This window comes from Calidris pugnax, unplaced genomic scaffold, assembly GCF_001431845.1.
Source record: "Calidris pugnax isolate Ruff unplaced genomic scaffold, ASM143184v1 scaffold315, whole genome shotgun sequence".
Classification (NCBI taxonomy): domain Eukaryota; kingdom Metazoa; phylum Chordata; class Aves; order Charadriiformes; family Scolopacidae; genus Calidris; species Calidris pugnax.
In genome coordinates this window covers 52,956-72,808 of record NW_015091029.1, presented here as the reverse complement: position 1 = coordinate 72,808, position 19,853 = coordinate 52,956, and the positions used below count along the sequence as shown (strand labels likewise).

Here is a 19,853-nt window from a genome sequence, read left to right as displayed (position 1 = left end):
GCTCTCCTGACCTCCTCTTCCTCTGCCTTTGCTTTCCAGTGGTGCAGTCCCGAGCGCTGGGTGAGTCCTTCTGGCCCCTGCCACCAGCAAAGCCTCCTGAGAAAGGAGCCCCCAGGGAGGGACGTGGCTTTCGATGGCTCTTGTTGTTTCTCTGGTCACTCATGTGGGTTGATGGAGCCCAGAAGGGGACTGGAGAGCACTGGTGCAGGGAACTGGGCACGGGAACTGGGCACGGGAGGTGTACTGACTCAATGGAAGTAACAGGGACCAGCACTGGGTGAGCTTAAATCAGGCTGAGCCTTAAATCTCTGCTTAATTCAGGCTTAACTGTAGGGTGCCTGTGTGAACTAGGGTGGGGATAGGAGGTCAGGGATCCACCCTGGGAGCCAAGGGGACTTTTCCCATTCCCCAGGCAGGAGTTTGGGCTCAGCCCGAGCTCTGCTCTCCTGAGCCATGGGGTCAGAAGCTCTTCCCTTTCATCACTAACTGATTTTGTTTTTCCTTTCCAGAGCAACGAGATGCAGCACTGGGTGAGTCTCTGTGAGATCCTCCTGGCTCAGTGTCCTTTCCTGGATGCTCTGTGCTTGGCCCTGTCCTCCCTTGCCTGTCCTCTGCATCCCTGCATCCCTTGGGTCCAGGCAAACCCCTGAGGGGAGGTGCCTGTAGGGGGTGGGCGGCTTGGTGAAACCAGTCCAGGGACATACCCTCTTCCCTGCCCAAAGTCCCTGGCTACCAGCTGTGGGACATGACCAGGCTGGAGGAACCCATCCCTGGGACCCAGAAAGTGTTTTCCCACTCCCCAAAAAGGAAGAATTTGGGTTTCCCCAGCTCTTCTTACTCCTTCTTGAGCACTTATGGGATGAGAAGCTGTCCTCTCTGACCAAATATTCCTTTTGCTTTCCAGAGGAACAAGCTGCACTGTTGGGTGAGTCTCCACGAACTCCTCCTGGCTCGGTGTCCTCTCTTGGGCACTCTGGACTTGACCCGTTTCTGTCTTGCACATCCTCTCCATCCCTGCATCCCCTGGGTCCAGGCAAACCCCGAGGGGATGTGTCTGGGGAGGTGGGCAGCTCAGGGACACCAGACCAGGGATGGGCCCTTTACGCTTTCCACAGCCACTGGGTACCAGTGGTGGGATATGACCTGTTCTTTTCTGTCCTTGTAGAGTGGAGAAAATTTCTGCTTCCTGAGAATCCAGGTAATTGGGTCTTTTATTGTATTTTGTTTTGGTTTATGGGTGGTTCTTCTCCCTTTCCCGCTGTGCAAGGTGTAACTGGGCTGTCCAGTGAAGGGACTGGCCGTGCCTGGGCGTGTTGGTGACTCAGACTCCCCCCCTGACCATCACACTGGCCTGGATCTCACCCCATTTTCTTGCTGTTCCACCCTGTTCTGAGTTACACCATGGTGCCCCAGAGGGGCCATCTCCCCCTGAGATACCTTGCACTGCCCAGCCCAGCCCCTCTCCCCATCCTGCTACTCCCTGCAGGGGCTGCAGCCCCACTGGTGCCTCTTCCCACGGGACTGAACTTGGCCGTGGTGGAGCTGGACCCATAGTGGGGATGGAGAGGAGGAAGGAGATGCCCAGTCTCCTGCCCCGTAGGGCAGGTCCTGGCCCTGGAGTAGTGAAATCTGCCCAGGACTGAGCTCTGATGCTCCCGCTCCTCCTGTTCCCTGCAGATGTGGTGACCCTGGATCCAAACACGGCTCATTCCCAGCTTCTCCTGTCGGAGGATTTGAGAAGTGTGAGATGGGGGACCACACGGCTGAACCTGCCCAGCACCCCTGAGAGATTTACTTATTGGTGCTGGGTGCTGGGCAAACAGAGGTTCCATGAGGGGAGGCACTGCTGGGAGGTGGAGGTGGAGGGGGAGGTGGGAGATGATTCGTGGTGGGGTGTTGGGGTGGCCAAAGAGACTGGGGAGAGAAAGAGGAGAGTGTTACCAAGCCCTGAAGAAGGGATCTGGGCAGTTCGGCACCGGAGAGGGCAGTTCGAGGCTCTCACCTTTCCTTCCATCCCGCTGTCCCCAGTCCCCAGGAGGATCTGGGTCTGTCTGGACTGTACAGAGGGGCTGGTGACTTTCCTCAACGCCGACACTGGGGTCAAGATCTTCACTTTCCCACCAGGCTCATTCCACAGGGAGACCCTGCGCCCTTGGTTTCAAGTGGAGACAGCGAAAATGGAGCTGTGCCTCAGGGGCAGCATCACCCTCAGCCCCCCTTCCATCCCCACCACAGCCTCCAGCAGCCCCTGTCCTTCTCCAGAGACTCCTCCCTCTCCTCTCCTGGACCCTGCAGGAGATGCCCCTCTCTGCCCTGCCCCAGCCCAGAGGACAGAGGGGCAGTGAGGGGCAGGGGGCAGGGGCTGCTGTGGGGTCCCCCCAGGTACTGGGAGGCTCTGAGCAGGGGTGTGTGTCCTCATTTCAGGTTTGATGGAGTTGATTTTCTTTCTAGTATCGGCTGCGTTTTGAATTTGTTGTGAGAATGTGATTGATCCGACATGGTTTTATACGTGGCTGAGAAATGTTCACATCAGTCAAGGGCTTTTTCAGCTTCCCATCACAGCTGAGAGGGAGCACGGCCAGGACGAGGTGGCCAAAGGGCTATTGCACCCCACAGATATCCTGCTCAGGACAGAAATGAGAGTCGGGAGGGGGCTGGGACCCTCCATTGCTGCTGTGGACAGTCTGGGCAATCAGTCCTCAGGTGCTGAGGGCACCTGCTGTTGTATCCCTTAATTTTGAATATTTTTTTTACAATTAATCATATTTTCCTCTGCTGTAACTGTTGTCTTAAACTGTCTTTATTCCAACTCACAAGATGTTTTCCCCTCCTTTTCTCCCTGTGGGGGAAAGTGGGGAGTGAGGGTTAAACCACGCTGGGGGGCCAAGGACCTCCTGGGCCCCCTTGGAAGTTCTTGGACCCCCTTTGATCCTCCGCGCAATCAGTCCTCAGGTGCTGAGGGCACCTGCTGTTGTATCCCTTAATTTTGAATATTTTTTTTACAATTAATCATATTTTCCTCTGATGTAACTGTTGTCTTAAACTGTCTTTATTCCAACTCACAAGATGTTTTCCCCTCCTTTTCTCCCTGTGGGGGAAAGTGGGGAGTGAGGGTTAAACCACGCTGGGGGGCCAAGGACCTTCTGGGCCCCCTTGGAAGTCCTTGGACCCCCCATTTGACCCTCTTGGACCCCCGGATTCCTTTGGATGCCCTTGAACACCAGGAGAGAAACACCCACAGCAATTCATGATGCTTTATTAAAAACAGTACAAAAACCAGCAACAGTGTCTCCATTTACATTTTAACTCTTACGGGAGCCCCACAAGGGCCACTTCACCCCCTGGCTCTGTGGCCCCCCTGCCCTGCACAGGGCCAGGGACCTGCCCTGAGCTTTCTGTGCCCAGCTCATGGGGGAGCAGCTGCTCCAGCACCAAAGCCACAGCTTAAAAGAAGCCTTCTGGGTTGTCTTTTCAGCTGAATTGGCCAATGACACGACCAATTGGCCAATATCCTTTTTCCCCTTTGGGTTAGGCTTCCCCCACCTGCTGCAAGCATGCCTGATGACCTGCAGATCAGCCTGTGCTCAAAGAATCCAAAGTCCTGCCGTTTACTCCAGTCTTTTAACCATGAGTTGATTTGTTGTTTCTTCCTAATTACCCCTTCGTCCACCGTATTTCACTGAATTTTTAGAGTTGGAAGGGACCATAGAGATCATCTAGTCCAACTCCCCTGCCAAAGCAGGATTGCCTAGAGCTTGTCAGAGCATGTTACTCAGGAGCATCCAGGCGGGTCTTGAAAAATCTCCAAAGAAGGGTGTTGCGACGGAGGGAAGGTATGTCCTTGGTCCTGGCCCAGGGAGGCAGGTGACTTCCCTGTGGGACGGGTCTGGCCAACAGATTGGGCCCTCTGTTCCACTGAGAAGGGAGTCACCTATTACAATCACCCTCCATTTTTTCTTTGTTGATGAGGTCCTGAGGCACATGGGTGGGTGACCCGTCCAGGGTGCCTCACTGGGGAGATCATCCTCTCCAGTCTCATTTGCCTCATCCCCAAAATCCAGAACTCCAAACCTATTTTGCAGATGTAACTGGGAATGCGAGGGAGGCTGTTGAGGGTTCTGCTTGCCTCTCTGAGCAGGTCGTTTATCTGCTCACACCGCACGCAATGGGTGTCCCTGGGTCCCTGTGGTACCACAGCCAGGCTCAGGCATTCGGTGCAGCCAGGGCCCTGCCCTGAACGGCCACGTCTTTGCGGGGGAGCTCGGTCTGAGTTCCCACATTTTTCTCCACAGGGGCTATACACAATGTATATATATACACATATAGGAGGAGAGAGCTATGAGCTTAGAAGCAACTACTTCAATGAAAATAATGAATAGATACAATCTATACCAAGCTCCCAGGAAGACCTCATTGGAAGGATTAGGGAAGTCCCAGAGTGGATTCAGCAAAGAAATCTGGAGTCAGGAACACAGGGACCTGGATCAAAGACAGCCGAACAGACAGGGCCCTCCTCAGATGCCAGCCATCGAAGAAAGAGCTGACCCTTTGATCCCTCACCTTTCACACTGAGCGTGGGGCAGATGGGATGGAACACCCCGTGGTCACTTTTGGGGCCCCCATCCTGCCTGCTCCTCCTCACAGTAGCAACACCTCTATGCTTTTCTGCTTCTAACCCTCCAGTGGGGCAAATATGAGAGTTACCTTGGTTGTCATAGCAGATAATAGAAGCAAGAGCCTCTCTGCACCCCATTCCTTGGCAGGAACTATCAACATTGGTCCTACCTCTCTAAGAAAAACCTGATAATTCTTACAAAATATTCTGGTAATAAAATCACTGAAGAGAAAGTTGGTTCTGTTCTACCTCAAACTAGGACAATGTGTCTTGTGGCACAAACAAGAAGAGTTCTGCAATAGTCCCAGGAGGAGAAAGAAACCAGTTCCATGGTTGAAGTCCCAGCCCAGGCAGGCACACGGCAGCTCCCACCACAGCTCCTGACCTGCAGGTTCATCTCCTGAGAGCTGGCAGCGAGTTTCTGCTGAGACCAGGAGCAACCAGAGCAGCAGCAGAGGGAAGGACATCCCTGCACCACTCCGTGCTGCTGGAAGAGGGGAAATTGTGAGTCTCCACCATGGAGAAGGGCCTTTCTCCACCACTTCTGTCACGTGGATCTCACTGGAGCATAGGTTTGCTGCAGAGATAAGGCCATGGCTGGGAGCAGCAGGCACTCAGGAGATCATGATCATTGAGGAACAGACAAGGTTCTTCACCCACCACTGGGATCCTGCAACAAGCAGCACAGACACCATTGGTATCGTGGGGGTCACAGTTGTCCCCTCAAGACCCAGGAGGAGACAAGGGCTGCCTGCAAGGGACAGCCCCAGCAGACACCTCCCACCAGGACCCTGCCCGTCCCACCACAGGACGGTCTCCCCACGGCCCCGGCTCCCAACGGGACTCACGTCTGGTTGAAGCTGCTGCCGTCCACCCACTCCAGGTGCTCGCCCCGTCTCCGCAGCCCAATCCAGGGATCCATGTCATCCTTGAGGAGCAAGAGGAACCCCTTGTCCTGCAACAAGCAGCACAGACACCACTGGTATCGTGGGGGTCATGGTTGTCCCCTCAAGACCCAGGAGGAGACAAGGGCTGCTGCAAGAGACACCTCCCTCCAGGACCCCAGCCATCCCACAACAGAATGATCTCCCCACGGCCCCGGCTCCCAACAGGACTCACGTCTGGTTGAAGCTGCTGCCGTCCACCCACTCCAGGTGCTCGCCCCGTCTCCGCAGCCCAATCCAGGGATCCATGTCATCCTTGAGGAGCAAGAGGAACCCCTGGTCCTGCAACAAGCAGCACAGACACCACTGGTATCGTGGGGGTCACGGTTGTCCCCTCAAGACCCAGGAGGAGACAAGGGCTGCTGCAAGAGACACCTCCCTCCAGGACCCCAGCCATCCCACAACAGAATGATCTCCCCACGGCCCCGGCTCCCAACGGGACTCACGTCTGGTTGAAGCTGCTGCCGTCCACCCACTCCAGGTGCTCACCCCGTCTCTGCAGCCCAATCCAGTAATCGATGTTGCCCTTGAGGCGTGAGAGGAACCACTGGGCAGGAAAGAGAAAAGTCAACAGTCAGGAGCTGCTGCCAGCCCCACACCAGTCCCTGGCCCAGCCTCACACTGGTCCCACCAGGCCTGCAGGCAGCCCTGCCCCCACATGGAGCATCCCACGGGGTCCCGGGAAGGGGAATGTAGGGGGGAGCTCCGGGGGGCTGGAGGGGGAGCGGTCGGAATGGGAGGTCTAGGGCGGTCCCTGTGCCCAGGGAACAGGGGTCAAGGAGAGTCGCTGTGCCCAAGGATGGAGGGGAGGGGAGAGGGGGTAAAGGGAAGCGGGGATGTCCCGGTGCAAACCCAAAGGGCTCCAGGGGGGGTCCAGGTGCTCAGAGGATGAAGCGGGGGGAGTATCAGTGCCAAGAAAAAGGGTGTTCAGAGGGTTTTAGGGGGGCGGGATGGAGGGGGATCGGGAAGGAAGGTATCCCGGTGCCCGGAAAGTGGGTCCCGGGGGTTCCGATGCCCGGGAAAGGGGGTCCCGGGTCCCCACTCACCGCACAGCGCTCCGCTGAGGACCCCCAGCAGCAACAGCCCCGAGCGCAGCGCCCGGACAAGGCGCCATTTCGCTGCTCCCATTCGGGCACAGAGCAAGCCCCGGCCCGCGATTGGCTCGGCCACCCACCTCCCACCCAATGGCAGCCCGAGCCGCCTCTGACGTCACCGGTCGCCGGGCAGATCCCGGCTCCGCAGGTTGGAACCGAAAGCGAAAGCGCCGGAGACAGCGCGGGGGAGGGGAAGGGCGGGGACAGGGGAATCCCGGGACCCCCCCAGCACCCCCAAACCCCCCAGAACCCTCCACCCAGAGGCCCTCAGCCCCCCCCGAACCCTCCTCGGGGCCCGAGACCCCCCGCTCTGCCCGTGTCCCCCCAGCCCGGGGTCACCCCCCGGGTCCCCACAGCCTCAGACACACACCCCCGGACCCCGGTCTTGTCCCCTCCGGGAGGGAGGGACACCACCCAGCTGGTGGTGGGGGTGGCTGGGATGGGAGGGGGACAGCAGCGTCCTCACCCAAAGTGGCTCTTTCCCTCTCCAGGAAAGTGGCACAGGCCCCATCCAGTGTGTGTCCTGGTGGTGTCTGTGCTGGTGGCTCTGGTCCTGGCTCTGGCCGTGGCTGTTGCTGGACATGAATGTGGAGATGCCCCTGAGTCCACAGGAGGAAGGAGCCTCCCCCCATCCAAAGGTGCCTGGGGCTACAGGCAGAAGGAAATGGGTCCTGGTGGTGTCTGTGCTGGTGGCTCTGGTCCTGGCTCTGGCCGTGGCTGTTGCTGTGCTCTCAGGTAAGGGAGGAGCGGCTGCCTCCTTCCCTGCCCCACGGAGCTGTGTCCCCTGGTCCCTGCACAGCCCAATCCTCTGCCCTTCTCCCCTTCCCTCTCCAGCAAGAACACGTGGAGGGGATCCAGCTGTGCCTGTGGCTCCGGTGCTGGCGTGTCCTGATGGCTGGGTCGGGTACCACAATGTCTGCTACTACCTCTCGAGGGACCAGGGGAGCTGGGAGTGGAGCCAGGAGCAGTGCTCCTCGCGTGGGGCCTCGCTGGCCGTGCTGAGGAGGGAGTGGGAAATGGTGAGTGAGGGGCTGTTGTGGGTGCGTGGGGGTTTGGGGGTGTTCCTGGGTTGGATGGAGATCCCGGGGTCAGAGCAGAGCTGTGTCAGAGCAGGACCCAAGAGCACTGGGTGGGCTGGTGAGCTCCTGCAGCAGCTCTGGAGCTTGTTGGAGCAGGCGTGGGGTGGGAGCTGCTGCCATCCCAGGGCTGGTGGTAGCCGTGTGGGGCCAGATCAGAAATCTAGTTCCTGTCCATGGCTGACTCCAGACTGGGACTTCTCCAGTGCTGCTGGTGATGTCATCCTGGGAGTCTGTATAGAGTGTAGCTGTTTCATCATTTTCATTATAGTTCCTTCTAAACTCCTACATCTCTCCCCCTCCTCTCCTTGGAAGGAGAAGTGGGGGAGAGCATCTCTTGTCTTGTCATTGAGCAATTCAGCCTAAATGACAACACAGAAACCGTCTTTTAAACTGCGGCCTTGGAGCTGGAGCAGCTGCTCCCCCATGAGCTGGGCACAGAAAGCTCAGTGCAGGTCCCTGGTCCTGTGCAGGGCTGAGGTGCCACAGAGCCAGGGGGTGAAGTGGCCCTTGTGGGGCTCCCCTGAGAGTTGAAATGTAAATACTGTTGCTGGTTTTTGTACTGTTCCTAATAAACCAATATGAAATCCCATCCGTGTTTCTCTCCTGCTGGAGGCAGCCCTGTCCCCTCCCCCCCTCACCCCCGTGGCCACTTTCCATCCTGGCTTTGGGGGCATTGGAGGACATGGCTGGGACGAGCTGCCCCTCGTGTTCTTCTCCCTCCAGCCCTGGCAGCGTGGGGTGCCAGCAGAGGGAGGGGGGTGGCTGGAGCCCTTCCCTGTCCCTTTAGGCACTGGACAGGGCTCTAAAGTCTCCCCAGAGCCTTCTCTTCTCCAGGTTGACCTCCCCCAACCCCAACTCTCTCAGCCTGTCCTCACAGCAGAGGGTCTCCAGCCCTCACAACATCCCCGTGGTCTCCTCTGGCCCCGGTCCAAGAGGTCCATGTCCTTCTGATGTTGGTGGTCCCAGAGCTGGAGGCAGCACTGCAGAGGGGTCTCCCTAGAGCAGTGCAGGAGGCAGAATCCCCATCCACCAACACCCCAAAGTCCTTCCCAGGGCTGCTCTTCAGCCATTCTCTGCCCAGCCTAGATTTGGGGTTGGGATTGCCCCGACCAAGGGGCAGGACCCTGCACTTGGCCTGGTTGAACTTCATGAGGTTGGCAGGGTCTCACCTCTCCAGCCTGTCCAGGTCCCTTGGGATGGCACCCTGTCCCTCCAGCCTGGTGACCACGGCCACCTGCTTTGCCGATGGACAGGGTCAACAGAAAGGACACAGATGCCAGAAGAAAGAGTCAGCTTATTTAACTCTTTATTTCAAGCTAATGCACAAGGAAGGTAATAATTTTAGTTAAAACTAAGGTTTTTGGTTATTGTACTCTAGCGTTAAGCAGCAAAGAGAATAAGCAGGGTAACACACCTAATCATTACTGCATAAGGTTAACTACGGTTATTAAAGAAGATACATCTCCAATTGCCCTAATACTTGACCATCATCCAAATACAGAGCTTCAGGAGGAACCCAAAGGAGTTTTTCTATCTATTTTGGCTTTGACCACATCTCTCTCAACAACTGTATTTATTGATACTGACATAAATCACTAATACATTGCATATTCAATTAAATTCCATATTGGATTAATACTATGCATATTAGAGATATTGTTGGTTTGTGAGGTTCATCTAAATGTCAACTTTGGTTGGAGGCCTCCTCCAAAAGCCTCTGGAGACTTTCTTCATGTGCATTCACTATCTGTGTCCAGCTGGGCCAAAAGAGAGGACTCCTGCTTCTCCAGAACTCGTGCAATCAGCATTTATTGTGCTGCCAGGAAAGGTACATACGCAGCAGAAACCAGTTACCACCTCAAAATTCTAACATTGTTAGTAATTGCGTTGCGCAGCCCAATCCTCTGCCCTTCTCCCCTTCCCTCTCCAGCAAGAACACGTGGAGGGGATCCAGCTGTGCCTGTGGCTCCGGTGCTGGCGTGTCCTGATGGCTGGGTCGGGTACCACAATGTCTGCTACTACCTCTCGAGGGACCAGGGGAGCTGGGAGTGGAGCCAGGAGCAGTGCTCCTCGCGTGGGGCCTCGCTGGCCGTGCTGAGGAGGGAGTGGGAAATGGTGAGTGAGGGGCTGTTGTGGGTGCGTGGGGGTTTGGGGGTGTTCCTGGGTTGGATGGAGATCCCGGGGTCAGAGCAGAGCTGTGTCAGAGCAGGACCCAAGAGCACTGGGTGGGCTGGTGAGCTCCTGCAGCAGCTCTGGAGCTTGTTGGAGCAGGCGTGGGGTGGGAGCTGCTGCCATCCCAGGGCTGGTGGTAGCCGTGTGGGGCCAGATCAGAAATCTAGTTCCTGTCCATGGCTGACTCCAGACTGGGACTTCTCCAGTGCTGCTGGTGATGTCATCCTGGGAGTCTGTATAGAGTGTAGCTGTTTCATCATTTTCATTATAGTTCCTTCTAAACTCCTACATCTCTCCCCCTCCTCTCCTTGGAAGGAGAAGTGGGGGAGAGCATCTCTTGTCTTGTCATTGAGCAATTCAGCCTAAATGACAACACAGAAACCGTCTTTTAAACTGCGGCCTTGGAGCTGGAGCAGCTGCTCCCCCATGAGCTGGGCACAGAAAGCTCAGTGCAGGTCCCTGGTCCTGTGCAGGGCTGAGGTGCCACAGAGCCAGGGGGTGAAGTGGCCCTTGTGGGGCTCCCCTGAGAGTTGAAATGTAAATACTGTTGCTGGTTTTTGTACTGTTCCTAATAAACCAATATGAAATCCCATCCGTGTTTCTCTCCTGCTGGAGGCAGCCCTGTCCCCTCCCCCCCTCACCCCCGTGGCCACTTTCCATCCTGGCTTTGGGGGCATTGGAGGACATGGCTGGGACGAGCTGCCCCTCGTGTTCTTCTCCCTCCAGCCCTGGCAGCGTGGGGTGCCAGCAGAGGGAGGGGGGTGGCTGGAGCCCTTCCCTGTCCCTTTAGGCACTGGACAGGGCTCTAAAGTCTCCCCAGAGCCTTCTCTTCTCCAGGTTGACCTCCCCCAACCCCAACTCTCTCAGCCTGTCCTCACAGCAGAGGGTCTCCAGCCCTCACAACATCCCCGTGGTCTCCTCTGGCCCCGGTCCAAGAGGTCCATGTCCTTCTGATGTTGGTGGTCCCAGAGCTGGAGGCAGCACTGCAGAGGGGTCTCCCTAGAGCAGTGCAGGAGGCAGAATCCCCATCCACCAACACCCCAAAGTCCTTCCCAGGGCTGCTCTTCAGCCATTCTCTGCCCAGCCTAGATTTGGGGTTGGGATTGCCCCGACCAAGGGGCAGGACCCTGCACTTGGCCTGGTTGAACTTCATGAGGTTGGCAGGGTCTCACCTCTCCAGCCTGTCCAGGTCCCTTGGGATGGCACCCTGTCCCTCCAGCCTGGTGACCACGGCCACCTGCTTTGCCGATGGACAGGGTCAACAGAAAGGACACAGATGCCAGAAGAAAGAGTCAGCTTATTTAACTCTTTATTTCAAGCTAATGCACAAGGAAGGTAATAATTTTAGTTAAAACTAAGGTTTTTGGTTATTGTACTCTAGCGTTAAGCAGCAAAGAGAATAAGCAGGGTAACACACCTAATCATTACTGCATAAGGTTAACTACGGTTATTAAAGAAGATACATCTCCAATTGCCCTAATACTTGACCATCATCCAAATACAGAGCTTCAGGAGGAACCCAAAGGAGTTTTTCTATCTATTTTGGCTTTGACCACATCTCTCTCAACAACTGTATTTATTGATACTGACATAAATCACTAATACATTGCATATTCAATTAAATTCCATATTGGATTAATACTATGCATATTAGAGATATTGTTGGTTTGTGAGGTTCATCTAAATGTCAACTTTGGTTGGAGGCCTCCTCCAAAAGCCTCTGGAGACTTTCTTCAGCAGCCCAATCCTCTGCCCTTCTCCCCTTCCCTCTCCAGCAAGAACACGTGGAGGGGATCCAGCTGTGCCTGTGGCTCCGGTGCTGGCGTGTCCTGATGGCTGGGTCGGGTACCACAATGTCTGCTACTACCTCTCGAGGGACCAGGGGAGCTGGGAGTGGAGCCAGGAGCAGTGCTCCTCGCGTGGGGCCTCGCTGGCCGTGCTGAGGAGGGAGTGGGAAATGGTGAGTGAGGGGCTGTTGTGGGTGCGTGGGGGTTTGGGGGTGTTCCTGGGTTGGATGGAGATCCCGGGGTCAGAGCAGAGCTGTGTCAGAGCAGGACCCAAGAGCACTGGGTGGGCTGGTGAGCTCCTGCAGCAGCTCTGGAGCTTGTTGGAGCAGGCGTGGGGTGGGAGCTGCTGCCATCCCAGGGCTGGTGGTAGCCGTGTGGGGCCAGATCAGAAATCTAGTTCCTGTCCATGGCTGACTCCAGACTGGGACTTCTCCAGTGCTGCTGGTGATGTCATCCTGGGAGTCTGTATAGAGTGTAGCTGTTTCATCATTTTCATTATAGTTCCTTCTAAACTCCTACATCTCTCCCCCTCCTCTCCTTGGAAGGAGAAGTGGGGGAGAGCATCTCTTGTCTTGTCATTGAGCAATTCAGCCTAAATGACAACACAGAAACCGTCTTTTAAACTGCGGCCTTGGAGCTGGAGCAGCTGCTCCCCCATGAGCTGGGCACAGAAAGCTCAGTGCAGGTCCCTGGTCCTGTGCAGGGCTGAGGTGCCACAGAGCCAGGGGGTGAAGTGGCCCTTGTGGGGCTCCCCTGAGAGTTGAAATGTAAATACTGTTGCTGGTTTTTGTACTGTTCCTAATAAACCAATATGAAATCCCATCCGTGTTTCTCTCCTGCTGGAGGCAGCCCTGTCCCCTCCCCCCCTCACCCCCGTGGCCACTTTCCATCCTGGCTTTGGGGGCATTGGAGGACATGGCTGGGACGAGCTGCCCCTCGTGTTCTTCTCCCTCCAGCCCTGGCAGCGTGGGGTGCCAGCAGAGGGAGGGGGGTGGCTGGAGCCCTTCCCTGTCCCTTTAGGCACTGGACAGGGCTCTAAAGTCTCCCCAGAGCCTTCTCTTCTCCAGGTTGACCTCCCCCAACCCCAACTCTCTCAGCCTGTCCTCACAGCAGAGGGTCTCCAGCCCTCACAACATCCCCGTGGTCTCCTCTGGCCCCGGTCCAAGAGGTCCATGTCCTTCTGATGTTGGTGGTCCCAGAGCTGGAGGCAGCACTGCAGAGGGGTCTCCCTAGAGCAGTGCAGGAGGCAGAATCCCCATCCACCAACACCCCAAAGTCCTTCCCAGGGCTGCTCTTCAGCCATTCTCTGCCCAGCCTAGATTTGGGGTTGGGATTGCCCCGACCAAGGGGCAGGACCCTGCACTTGGCCTGGTTGAACTTCATGAGGTTGGCAGGGTCTCACCTCTCCAGCCTGTCCAGGTCCCTTGGGATGGCACCCTGTCCCTCCAGCCTGGTGACCACGGCCACCTGCTTTGCCGATGGACAGGGTCAACAGAAAGGACACAGATGCCAGAAGAAAGAGTCAGCTTATTTAACTCTTTATTTCAAGCTAATGCACAAGGAAGGTAATAATTTTAGTTAAAACTAAGGTTTTTGGTTATTGTACTCTAGCGTTAAGCAGCAAAGAGAATAAGCAGGGTAACACACCTAATCATTACTGCATAAGGTTAACTACGGTTATTAAAGAAGATACATCTCCAATTGCCCTAATACTTGACCATCATCCAAATACAGAGCTTCAGGAGGAACCCAAAGGAGTTTTTCTATCTATTTTGGCTTTGACCACATCTCTCTCAACAACTGTATTTATTGATACTGACATAAATCACTAATACATTGCATATTCAATTAAATTCCATATTGGATTAATACTATGCATATTAGAGATATTGTTGGTTTGTGAGGTTCATCTAAATGTCAACTTTGGTTGGAGGCCTCCTCCAAAAGCCTCTGGAGACTTTCTTCATGTGCATTCACTATCTGTGTCCAGCTGGGCCAAAAGAGAGGACTCCTGCTTCTCCAGAACTCGTGCAATCAGCATTTATTGTGCTGCCAGGAAAGGTACATACGCAGCAGAAACCAGTTACCACCTCAAAATTCTAACATTGTTAGTAATTGCGTTGCCCAAAATTTAAAAGAATCAGAAAACAGCAATTGGCAAGAAAACCCACAACCACAGCGGCCTGTGGCGGGGGGCAGGGGGACAAGCTCTCTCTGCTGGCAGCTCCCAGCCCCTCCCAGCACCGCTCTGCCTCCATGTGATGAGAGGGCAGGAGCCACATCCATCCACACGCCGGTCCCTCTGACAGCCATCAGGCAGTGATCCCTGCAGGGACAGACAGTGTCACCCAGGGACACCTCCCTCTCCCCAACCCTCTGCTCAAGGGGGTCTCGGTGCCCCCCTCCCACAGCCTGGGGTTACTGTAGGTCCCAGGGGGGAAGCAGAGAGAGGTGGGGCTGCCCCGTCCATCCCCACACCGTACCTGTGGCCGAGGAGTCAGAGCCCCCGTCCGTGCCTGCGAGAGAGAAACAGCCGTGAGCTGCCAGCCCCGGGCTCGATACGGGCACGGTGCACGTGCTTTTTTGACTTAGGAGTCATCTGTGTGCTCCTTACCTACTTCCTCACTGGACTGGCCCTTCTCAACCAGAACCTCGTATCTGCTCCTCTGAGGTACTTCAAAGAAGGAGGTGGGTGAGGTGGGAGGCCATGAACCTGCTTCCACTTGCTCTTTTCATTTACACTTTTGCCTTCAGCCTGATCAAGGGTGCCTACAGGAGCTCCTGGACCCTTGCTGCTGGGGGATCTGACCAACACCTATAAATACTTCAAGGGAGTGTGTCAGGAGGATGGGGCCAGTCTTTTTTCAGTGGTGCCCAGGGACAGGACAAGAGGAAATGGGCACAAACCTGAATATTGGAAGTTCCACCTAAACATGAGGAGGAACTTCTTTCCTGGGAGGGTGGCAGAGCCCTGGAAGAGGCTGCCCAGGGAGGTGGTGGAGTCTCCTTCTCTGGAGACATTCAAAACCCCCCTGGACACATTTATGTGGGACCTGCTCTGGCAGGGGGTTGGAGAGATGATCTCCAGAGGTCCTTTCCAATCCCATGTGATTCATGGATTTCCCAACACAATGGTCGACCTGGATCCAAGCCTCCTCGCTGGGCTGTGAGCAAGAAAACCACCCCTATCCCAGCCCAAACCAGTCCAGCCCTGGGCCAGAGGCTGGGAGAGCAGCCCAGGCACTGGGAGAGGAGACACAGGCAGAGGGTGGGGACCAGTGTTTATTGTGTGTGCCAGGAAAGGTACATATGCAGAAAAAAATCAGTTACAGCTTCATAATTATGACATAACTCGTAATTACATTCTCCAAAATTAAAAAAAAATATATCAGAAAACAGCAAGTTGCAAGAAGACCCCCAACCACAGCAGGGCTGGGGGGGTGAGGGCAGGGGGGATAAGCTCTCTCTGCCAGCAGCCCCCAGCCCCCTCACCCCTATCCCAGCCCAAACCAGTCCAGCCCTGGGCCAGAGGCTGGGAGAGCAGCCCAGGCACTGGGAGAGGAGACACAGGCAGAGGGTGGGGACCAGTGTTTATTGTGTGTGCCAGGAAAGGTACATATGCAGAAAAAAATCAGTTACAGCTTCATAATTATGACATAACTCGTAATTACATTCTCCAAAATTAAAAAAAAATATATCAGAAAACAGCAAGTTGCAAGAAGACCCCCAACCACAGCAGGGCTGGGGGGGTGAGGGCAGGGGGGATAAGCTCTCTCTGCCAGCAGCCCCCAGCCCCCTCACCCAGCCCCTCTCTGCCTCCATGTGATGAGAAGGAAGGAGCCACATCCATCCACACGCCGGTCCCTCTGACAGCCATCAGGCAGTGATCCCTGCAGGGACAGACAGTGTCACCCAGGGACACCTCCCTCTCCCCAACCCTCTGCTCAAGGGGGTCTCGGTGCCCCCCTCCCACAGCCCAGGGCTGCTGTGGGTCCCAGGGGGGGAGCAGGGAGAGCTGGGGCTGCCCCATTCATCCCCACACCGTACCTTTGGCCCAGGAGCCAGAGCCCCCGTCCGTGCCTGCGAGAGAGAAACAGCCGTGAGCTGCCAGCCCCGGGCTCGATACGGGCACGGTGCACGTGCCAGGAGCCACGGCCACGCTGGGGCCACCAGGAGAGGAGGATGGGAGTCCCATGAGCACCAAGGGGACACACGACCTCTTCCATATGTGGCCACTCCAGGGACACAGGGAAAAGGGCAGGGGGGAGGAAACGCCAGCAACAGCCAGGAACTGGAGCCACGAGACCCCCTGGCAGCAGTTGGGTCCCAGGGGGGGAGCAGGGAGAGCTGGGGCTGCCCCATTCATCCCCACACCGTACCTTTGGCCCAGGAGCCAGAGCCCCCGTCCGTGCCTGCGAGAGAGAAACAGCCGTGAGCTGCCAGCCCCGGGCTCGATACGGGCACGGTGCACGTGCCAGGAGCCACGGCCACGCTGGGGCCACCAGGAGAGGAGGATGGGAGTCCCATGAGCACCAAGGGGACACACGACCTCTTCCATATGTGGCCACTCCAGGGACACAGGGAAAAGGGCAGGGGGGAGGAAACGCCAGCAACAGCCAGGAACTGGAGCCACGAGACCCCCTGGCAGCAGTTGGAGGACCTGCCCTGGTACTCACCTGACGCCACGCCGTAGCCCTTCTTCTTCATCCCTGCAGAAAGAAAGAGGCATCAGCATCCACCGCGCTTCACCGACAGCCTCGGGGGCTCCCCAGAGCACAGCGGCTCGTGCCCACAGCCCCTCCCGGCCCCCCAGGCCCTGCCTTCCCCCCGCACCCCTCTGCCTCACCGGCCCCGATGCTTTACCTGACTTCTTCTTCCATACGAAGAATCCACAGATGGCAACGACAGCCACGAGGGCAGCAACAGCCACCCCCGCCACGATGGGCACCAGGTTGCACTCCATCTCTGGAGGGAAGCACCACCATGAGCAGGGGAAGGGGAACCACCCCAGCCCTCCCCTCCCTGGGCCCAAGGCCACCGGGCTCACCCCACACGTAGAGTTGGGGCTCGGGCAGGCTGGCGTGCTCCACGCGGCACCGGTACTTGTCCTTCTCCCCAGGGTTGGCCTCGATGGAGGCCCAGGTGTAGTAGGTGCCGTCGCTGTTGGGCACGATGCCCCCACGCTCCGTCTCCTGGTCCCTGACCTCCCCGTCCTTCAGCCAGCTGACGGTGATGGGCCGCGGGTAGAAGCCGTAAGCGCGGCAGTGCAAGGTCAGGATCCCGTGGGCCTCCTTCCCCGACACTCGCACCGTGGGGCGCTCTGGGGAGGGGGTGGCAGTGAGGGCCGGCACACGCACCCACGCTGGCCGGTCCCCTCGGTCCCCGTCTCCCCCTCACCTTTCCTCTCCAGCACAGCCCGCCCGTTGCTCACGTGTTTCCTCAGCCACTCGATGCAGGTGTTCTCCAGGTAGTTCTTCCGCCGCTCAGCGACAGTCCCGTCTTCCTCCCACTTCCTCTTGGTGATTTGTGCCGCCGCATCCGCCGCGGTGAACGTCATCGTGTCCATGTCGAAGGCAATGAAGTCCCTCCCGTCGTAGGCGTGCTGAGAATACCCCCTGGTGCTACCGTCCTCCAGGAGGTCACAGCCAACCATGCACTGCCGCACGTGAAGCCCTGGAACACGACCAGGGAGATGGGGCTGAGGGGCTGCTGCAGCCCTGGGACATCAGTGGGGCACAGACCCCCCAGCAGCAGCACCCCCCAACCCAGCCCTGTGTGAGCCCTGGGGGGAACAGGTACCAGCACCAGGGCTGCCCCCCATCCTGCCCAGGGCCCACAGCACTCGGGGTGTCACATAAAGCTGTGACACAGACCCCCTGCACCCACAGCGTGGCTGGGCTGGCACCCAGCCCCACAGATCCCTGGGACATTGAGGGGCTGGGATGGGGGTCTCTAAATGACATGGAGGGAGACAAGGAGATGCAGTGGGACTGGTGAAGTCCCTCTGGCTGTTCGTAGGCATTCTGATAATACCCCCTGGTGCGACCATCCTCCAGGAGGTCACAGCCAACCATGCGCTGCCGCACGTGAAGCCCTGGAACACGACCAGGGAGATGGGGCTGAGGGGCTGCTGCAGCCCTGGGACATCAGTGGGGCACAGACACACACCCCCCCCTCAGCAGCACCCCCCAACCCAGCTCTGTGTGAGCCCTGGGGTCATTGGGCACCAGCACCAGGGCTGCCCCTTGTCCTGCCCAGGGCCCACAGCACTTGGGGTGTCACCTAAAGCCGTGATGCAGATCCCCACCCACAACATGGCTGGGCTGGCACCCAGCCCCACGGCTCCCTGGGACAGCAAGGGGCTGGGATGGGGACCTGAATGTAGGAAGTGTGGGTTAGAGGAATGGACAGTGAAGTGGACTGAAAACTGGCTAAAAGACAGAGCTCAGAGGGTCGTGGTTAGGGGCACAGAATCCAGCTGGAGGTCTGTAACAAGGGGTGTTCCCCAGGGGTCAGTACTGGGTCCTGTCCTCTTCAATATATTCATCAATGACCTGGACGAAGGGATGGAATGTACCCTCAGCAAGTTGGCTGATGACACAAAATTAGGAGGGGTGGCTGACACCCAAGAGACATCACCATACAGAGAGACCTGGACAGGCTGGAGAGTTGGGCAGAGAGAAACCTAATGAAATTTAACAAGGGCAAGTGCAGGGTGCTGCACCTGGGGAGAAATAACCCCCTGCACCAGGACAGGTTGGGGGTGACCTGCTGGAGAGCAGCTCTGAGGACAAGGACCTGGGAGTCCTGGTGGACAACAGGATGCCCATGAGCCAGCAATGGGCCCTCGTGGCCAAGAAGGCCAATGGCATCCTGGGAGGCATCAGGAAGAGTGTGAGCAGCAGGTGGAGGGAGGTCATCCTGCCCCTCTGCTCTGCCCTGGGGAGGCCCCATCTGGAGCACTGGGACCAGTTCTGGGCTCCCCAGTTCCAGAAGGACAGGGAACTGCTGGAGAGGGGACAGCAGAGGGCTACAAAAATGATGAGGGGCCTGGAGCATCTCTCCTACGAGGAAAGGCTGAGGGACTTGGGGCTTTTTAGTCTTGAGAAGAGATCTAATCTTAGGGGGAGATCTAATTAATGCATACAAATACTTAAAGGGTGGGTGTCAGGAGGATGGGGCTGGTCTTTTCTCAGTGGTGCCCATGGACAGGACAAGAAGAAATGGGCACAAACGTGAGCATAAGTTCCACCTAAACATGAGGAAGAACTTCTTTCCTGTGAGAGTGGTAGAGCACTGGAACAAGCTGCCCAGAGAGGTGGTGGAGTCTCCTTGTCTGGAGACATTCAAACCCACCTGGACAAGTTCCTGGGCAATGCAGCAGCGTGGGGCAGGACAGGATCCTGGGGGGAGGAACTGTCCTGTCCCACAGAGCCCCAGCCCCACGGAGCCCCAGCCCAGCCCACACTTACCCTCGCTCTGGTTGTAGCGGCCCCGCAGTATCTCCAGGTTGATGCGATCAACCTGCTGATTATGCTGTGCGATCTGGGTCTGGGTGTCCCAGTACCACTGGTCCAGGTTGGCCGCCATCCAGTCCGCCCGGGGCACCATCCTCCCCGTCTCACTGTCGTAGCGTAAGATGAGGTTCCCATCCATGTACCCCTCAATCACAAACTGGGGCACCCCCGGGCTGGGCTCCGACACCGCAGTGTAGAAGTAGCGCAGGGAGTGGGGCCCTGCGGGGACACAGGGGGTGGTGAGAGGGAGAAGGAGGGTTGGGGGGGACACAGGGGTGAGGGTGCCCTATGTGCAGGGGTGGGCAGTGAAGCTGGGTGGGAGTCCCAGGGGAGTAAATTGGGGGGTGGGACCTGCTTCAGTGGGTATGTGACTGGTGGGAGGACAGTGGGGAGCCCAGTGTGTCTGGGAGGGGGGTCCTGCTTCCCGGGGAGTCCAGGGGGGTCCCGGTGTCAAGGGCAGCAGATCGACGGGAGGATGTGGGGGACCGGGAAGGGGGTTCAGGATTGTGAAGGGGGATCTCGGTGCCCGGGAAAGGGGGGTAGAGCATCCCACGGGGTCCCGGGAAGGGGAATGTAGGGGGGAGCTCCGGGGGGGGGGAGGGGGAGCGGTCGGAATGGGAGGGCTAGGGCGGTCGCTGTGCCCAG

General features: G+C 57.3%; 3 protein-coding genes across 3 annotated transcripts in view; 2 read left to right on the top strand and 1 right to left on the bottom strand.

The window, feature by feature from the left end:
• Nucleotides 1–2,781, top strand: part of LOC106896258 — a gene marked incomplete at its 5' end in the record, with an annotated part of 15,014 nt that extends 12,233 nt beyond the window's left edge. Inside the window, 4 exons of the mRNA XM_014956088.1 lie at nucleotides 40–60; nucleotides 510–530; nucleotides 905–1,198; nucleotides 1,678–2,781. Of these exons, the coding sequence (XP_014811574.1) occupies nucleotides 40–60; nucleotides 510–530; nucleotides 905–1,198; nucleotides 1,678–2,345 (1,004 nt within the window). The remainder of the gene's footprint in view (nucleotides 1–39; nucleotides 61–509; nucleotides 531–904; nucleotides 1,199–1,677) is intronic.
• A 4,338-nt stretch (nucleotides 2,782–7,119) lies between these two features.
• Nucleotides 7,120–8,248, top strand: LOC106896260 (killer cell lectin-like receptor subfamily G member 1). The gene is made up of 2 exons (XM_014956091.1): nucleotides 7,120–7,388; nucleotides 7,488–8,248. The coding sequence occupies exons 1-2, from the start codon at nucleotides 7,235–7,237 to the stop codon at nucleotides 8,093–8,095; spliced, it is 762 nt and encodes a 253-aa protein (XP_014811577.1). The 5' UTR covers nucleotides 7,120–7,234; the 3' UTR covers nucleotides 8,096–8,248.
• Nucleotides 8,249–13,614: 5,366 nt separating this feature from the next.
• Nucleotides 13,615–19,853, bottom strand: part of LOC106896259 (class I histocompatibility antigen, F10 alpha chain-like) — a 16,811-nt gene continuing 10,572 nt past the window's right edge. The window contains exons 5-7 of the mRNA XM_014956089.1: nucleotides 16,368–16,400; nucleotides 14,175–14,207; nucleotides 13,615–14,017 (exon numbers count right to left, since the gene is read on the bottom strand). Coding sequence (XP_014811575.1) covers nucleotides 14,004–14,017; nucleotides 14,175–14,207; nucleotides 16,368–16,400 — 80 coding nt within the window. The 3' untranslated portion in view covers nucleotides 13,615–14,003. The remainder of the gene's footprint in view (nucleotides 14,018–14,174; nucleotides 14,208–16,367; nucleotides 16,401–19,853) is intronic.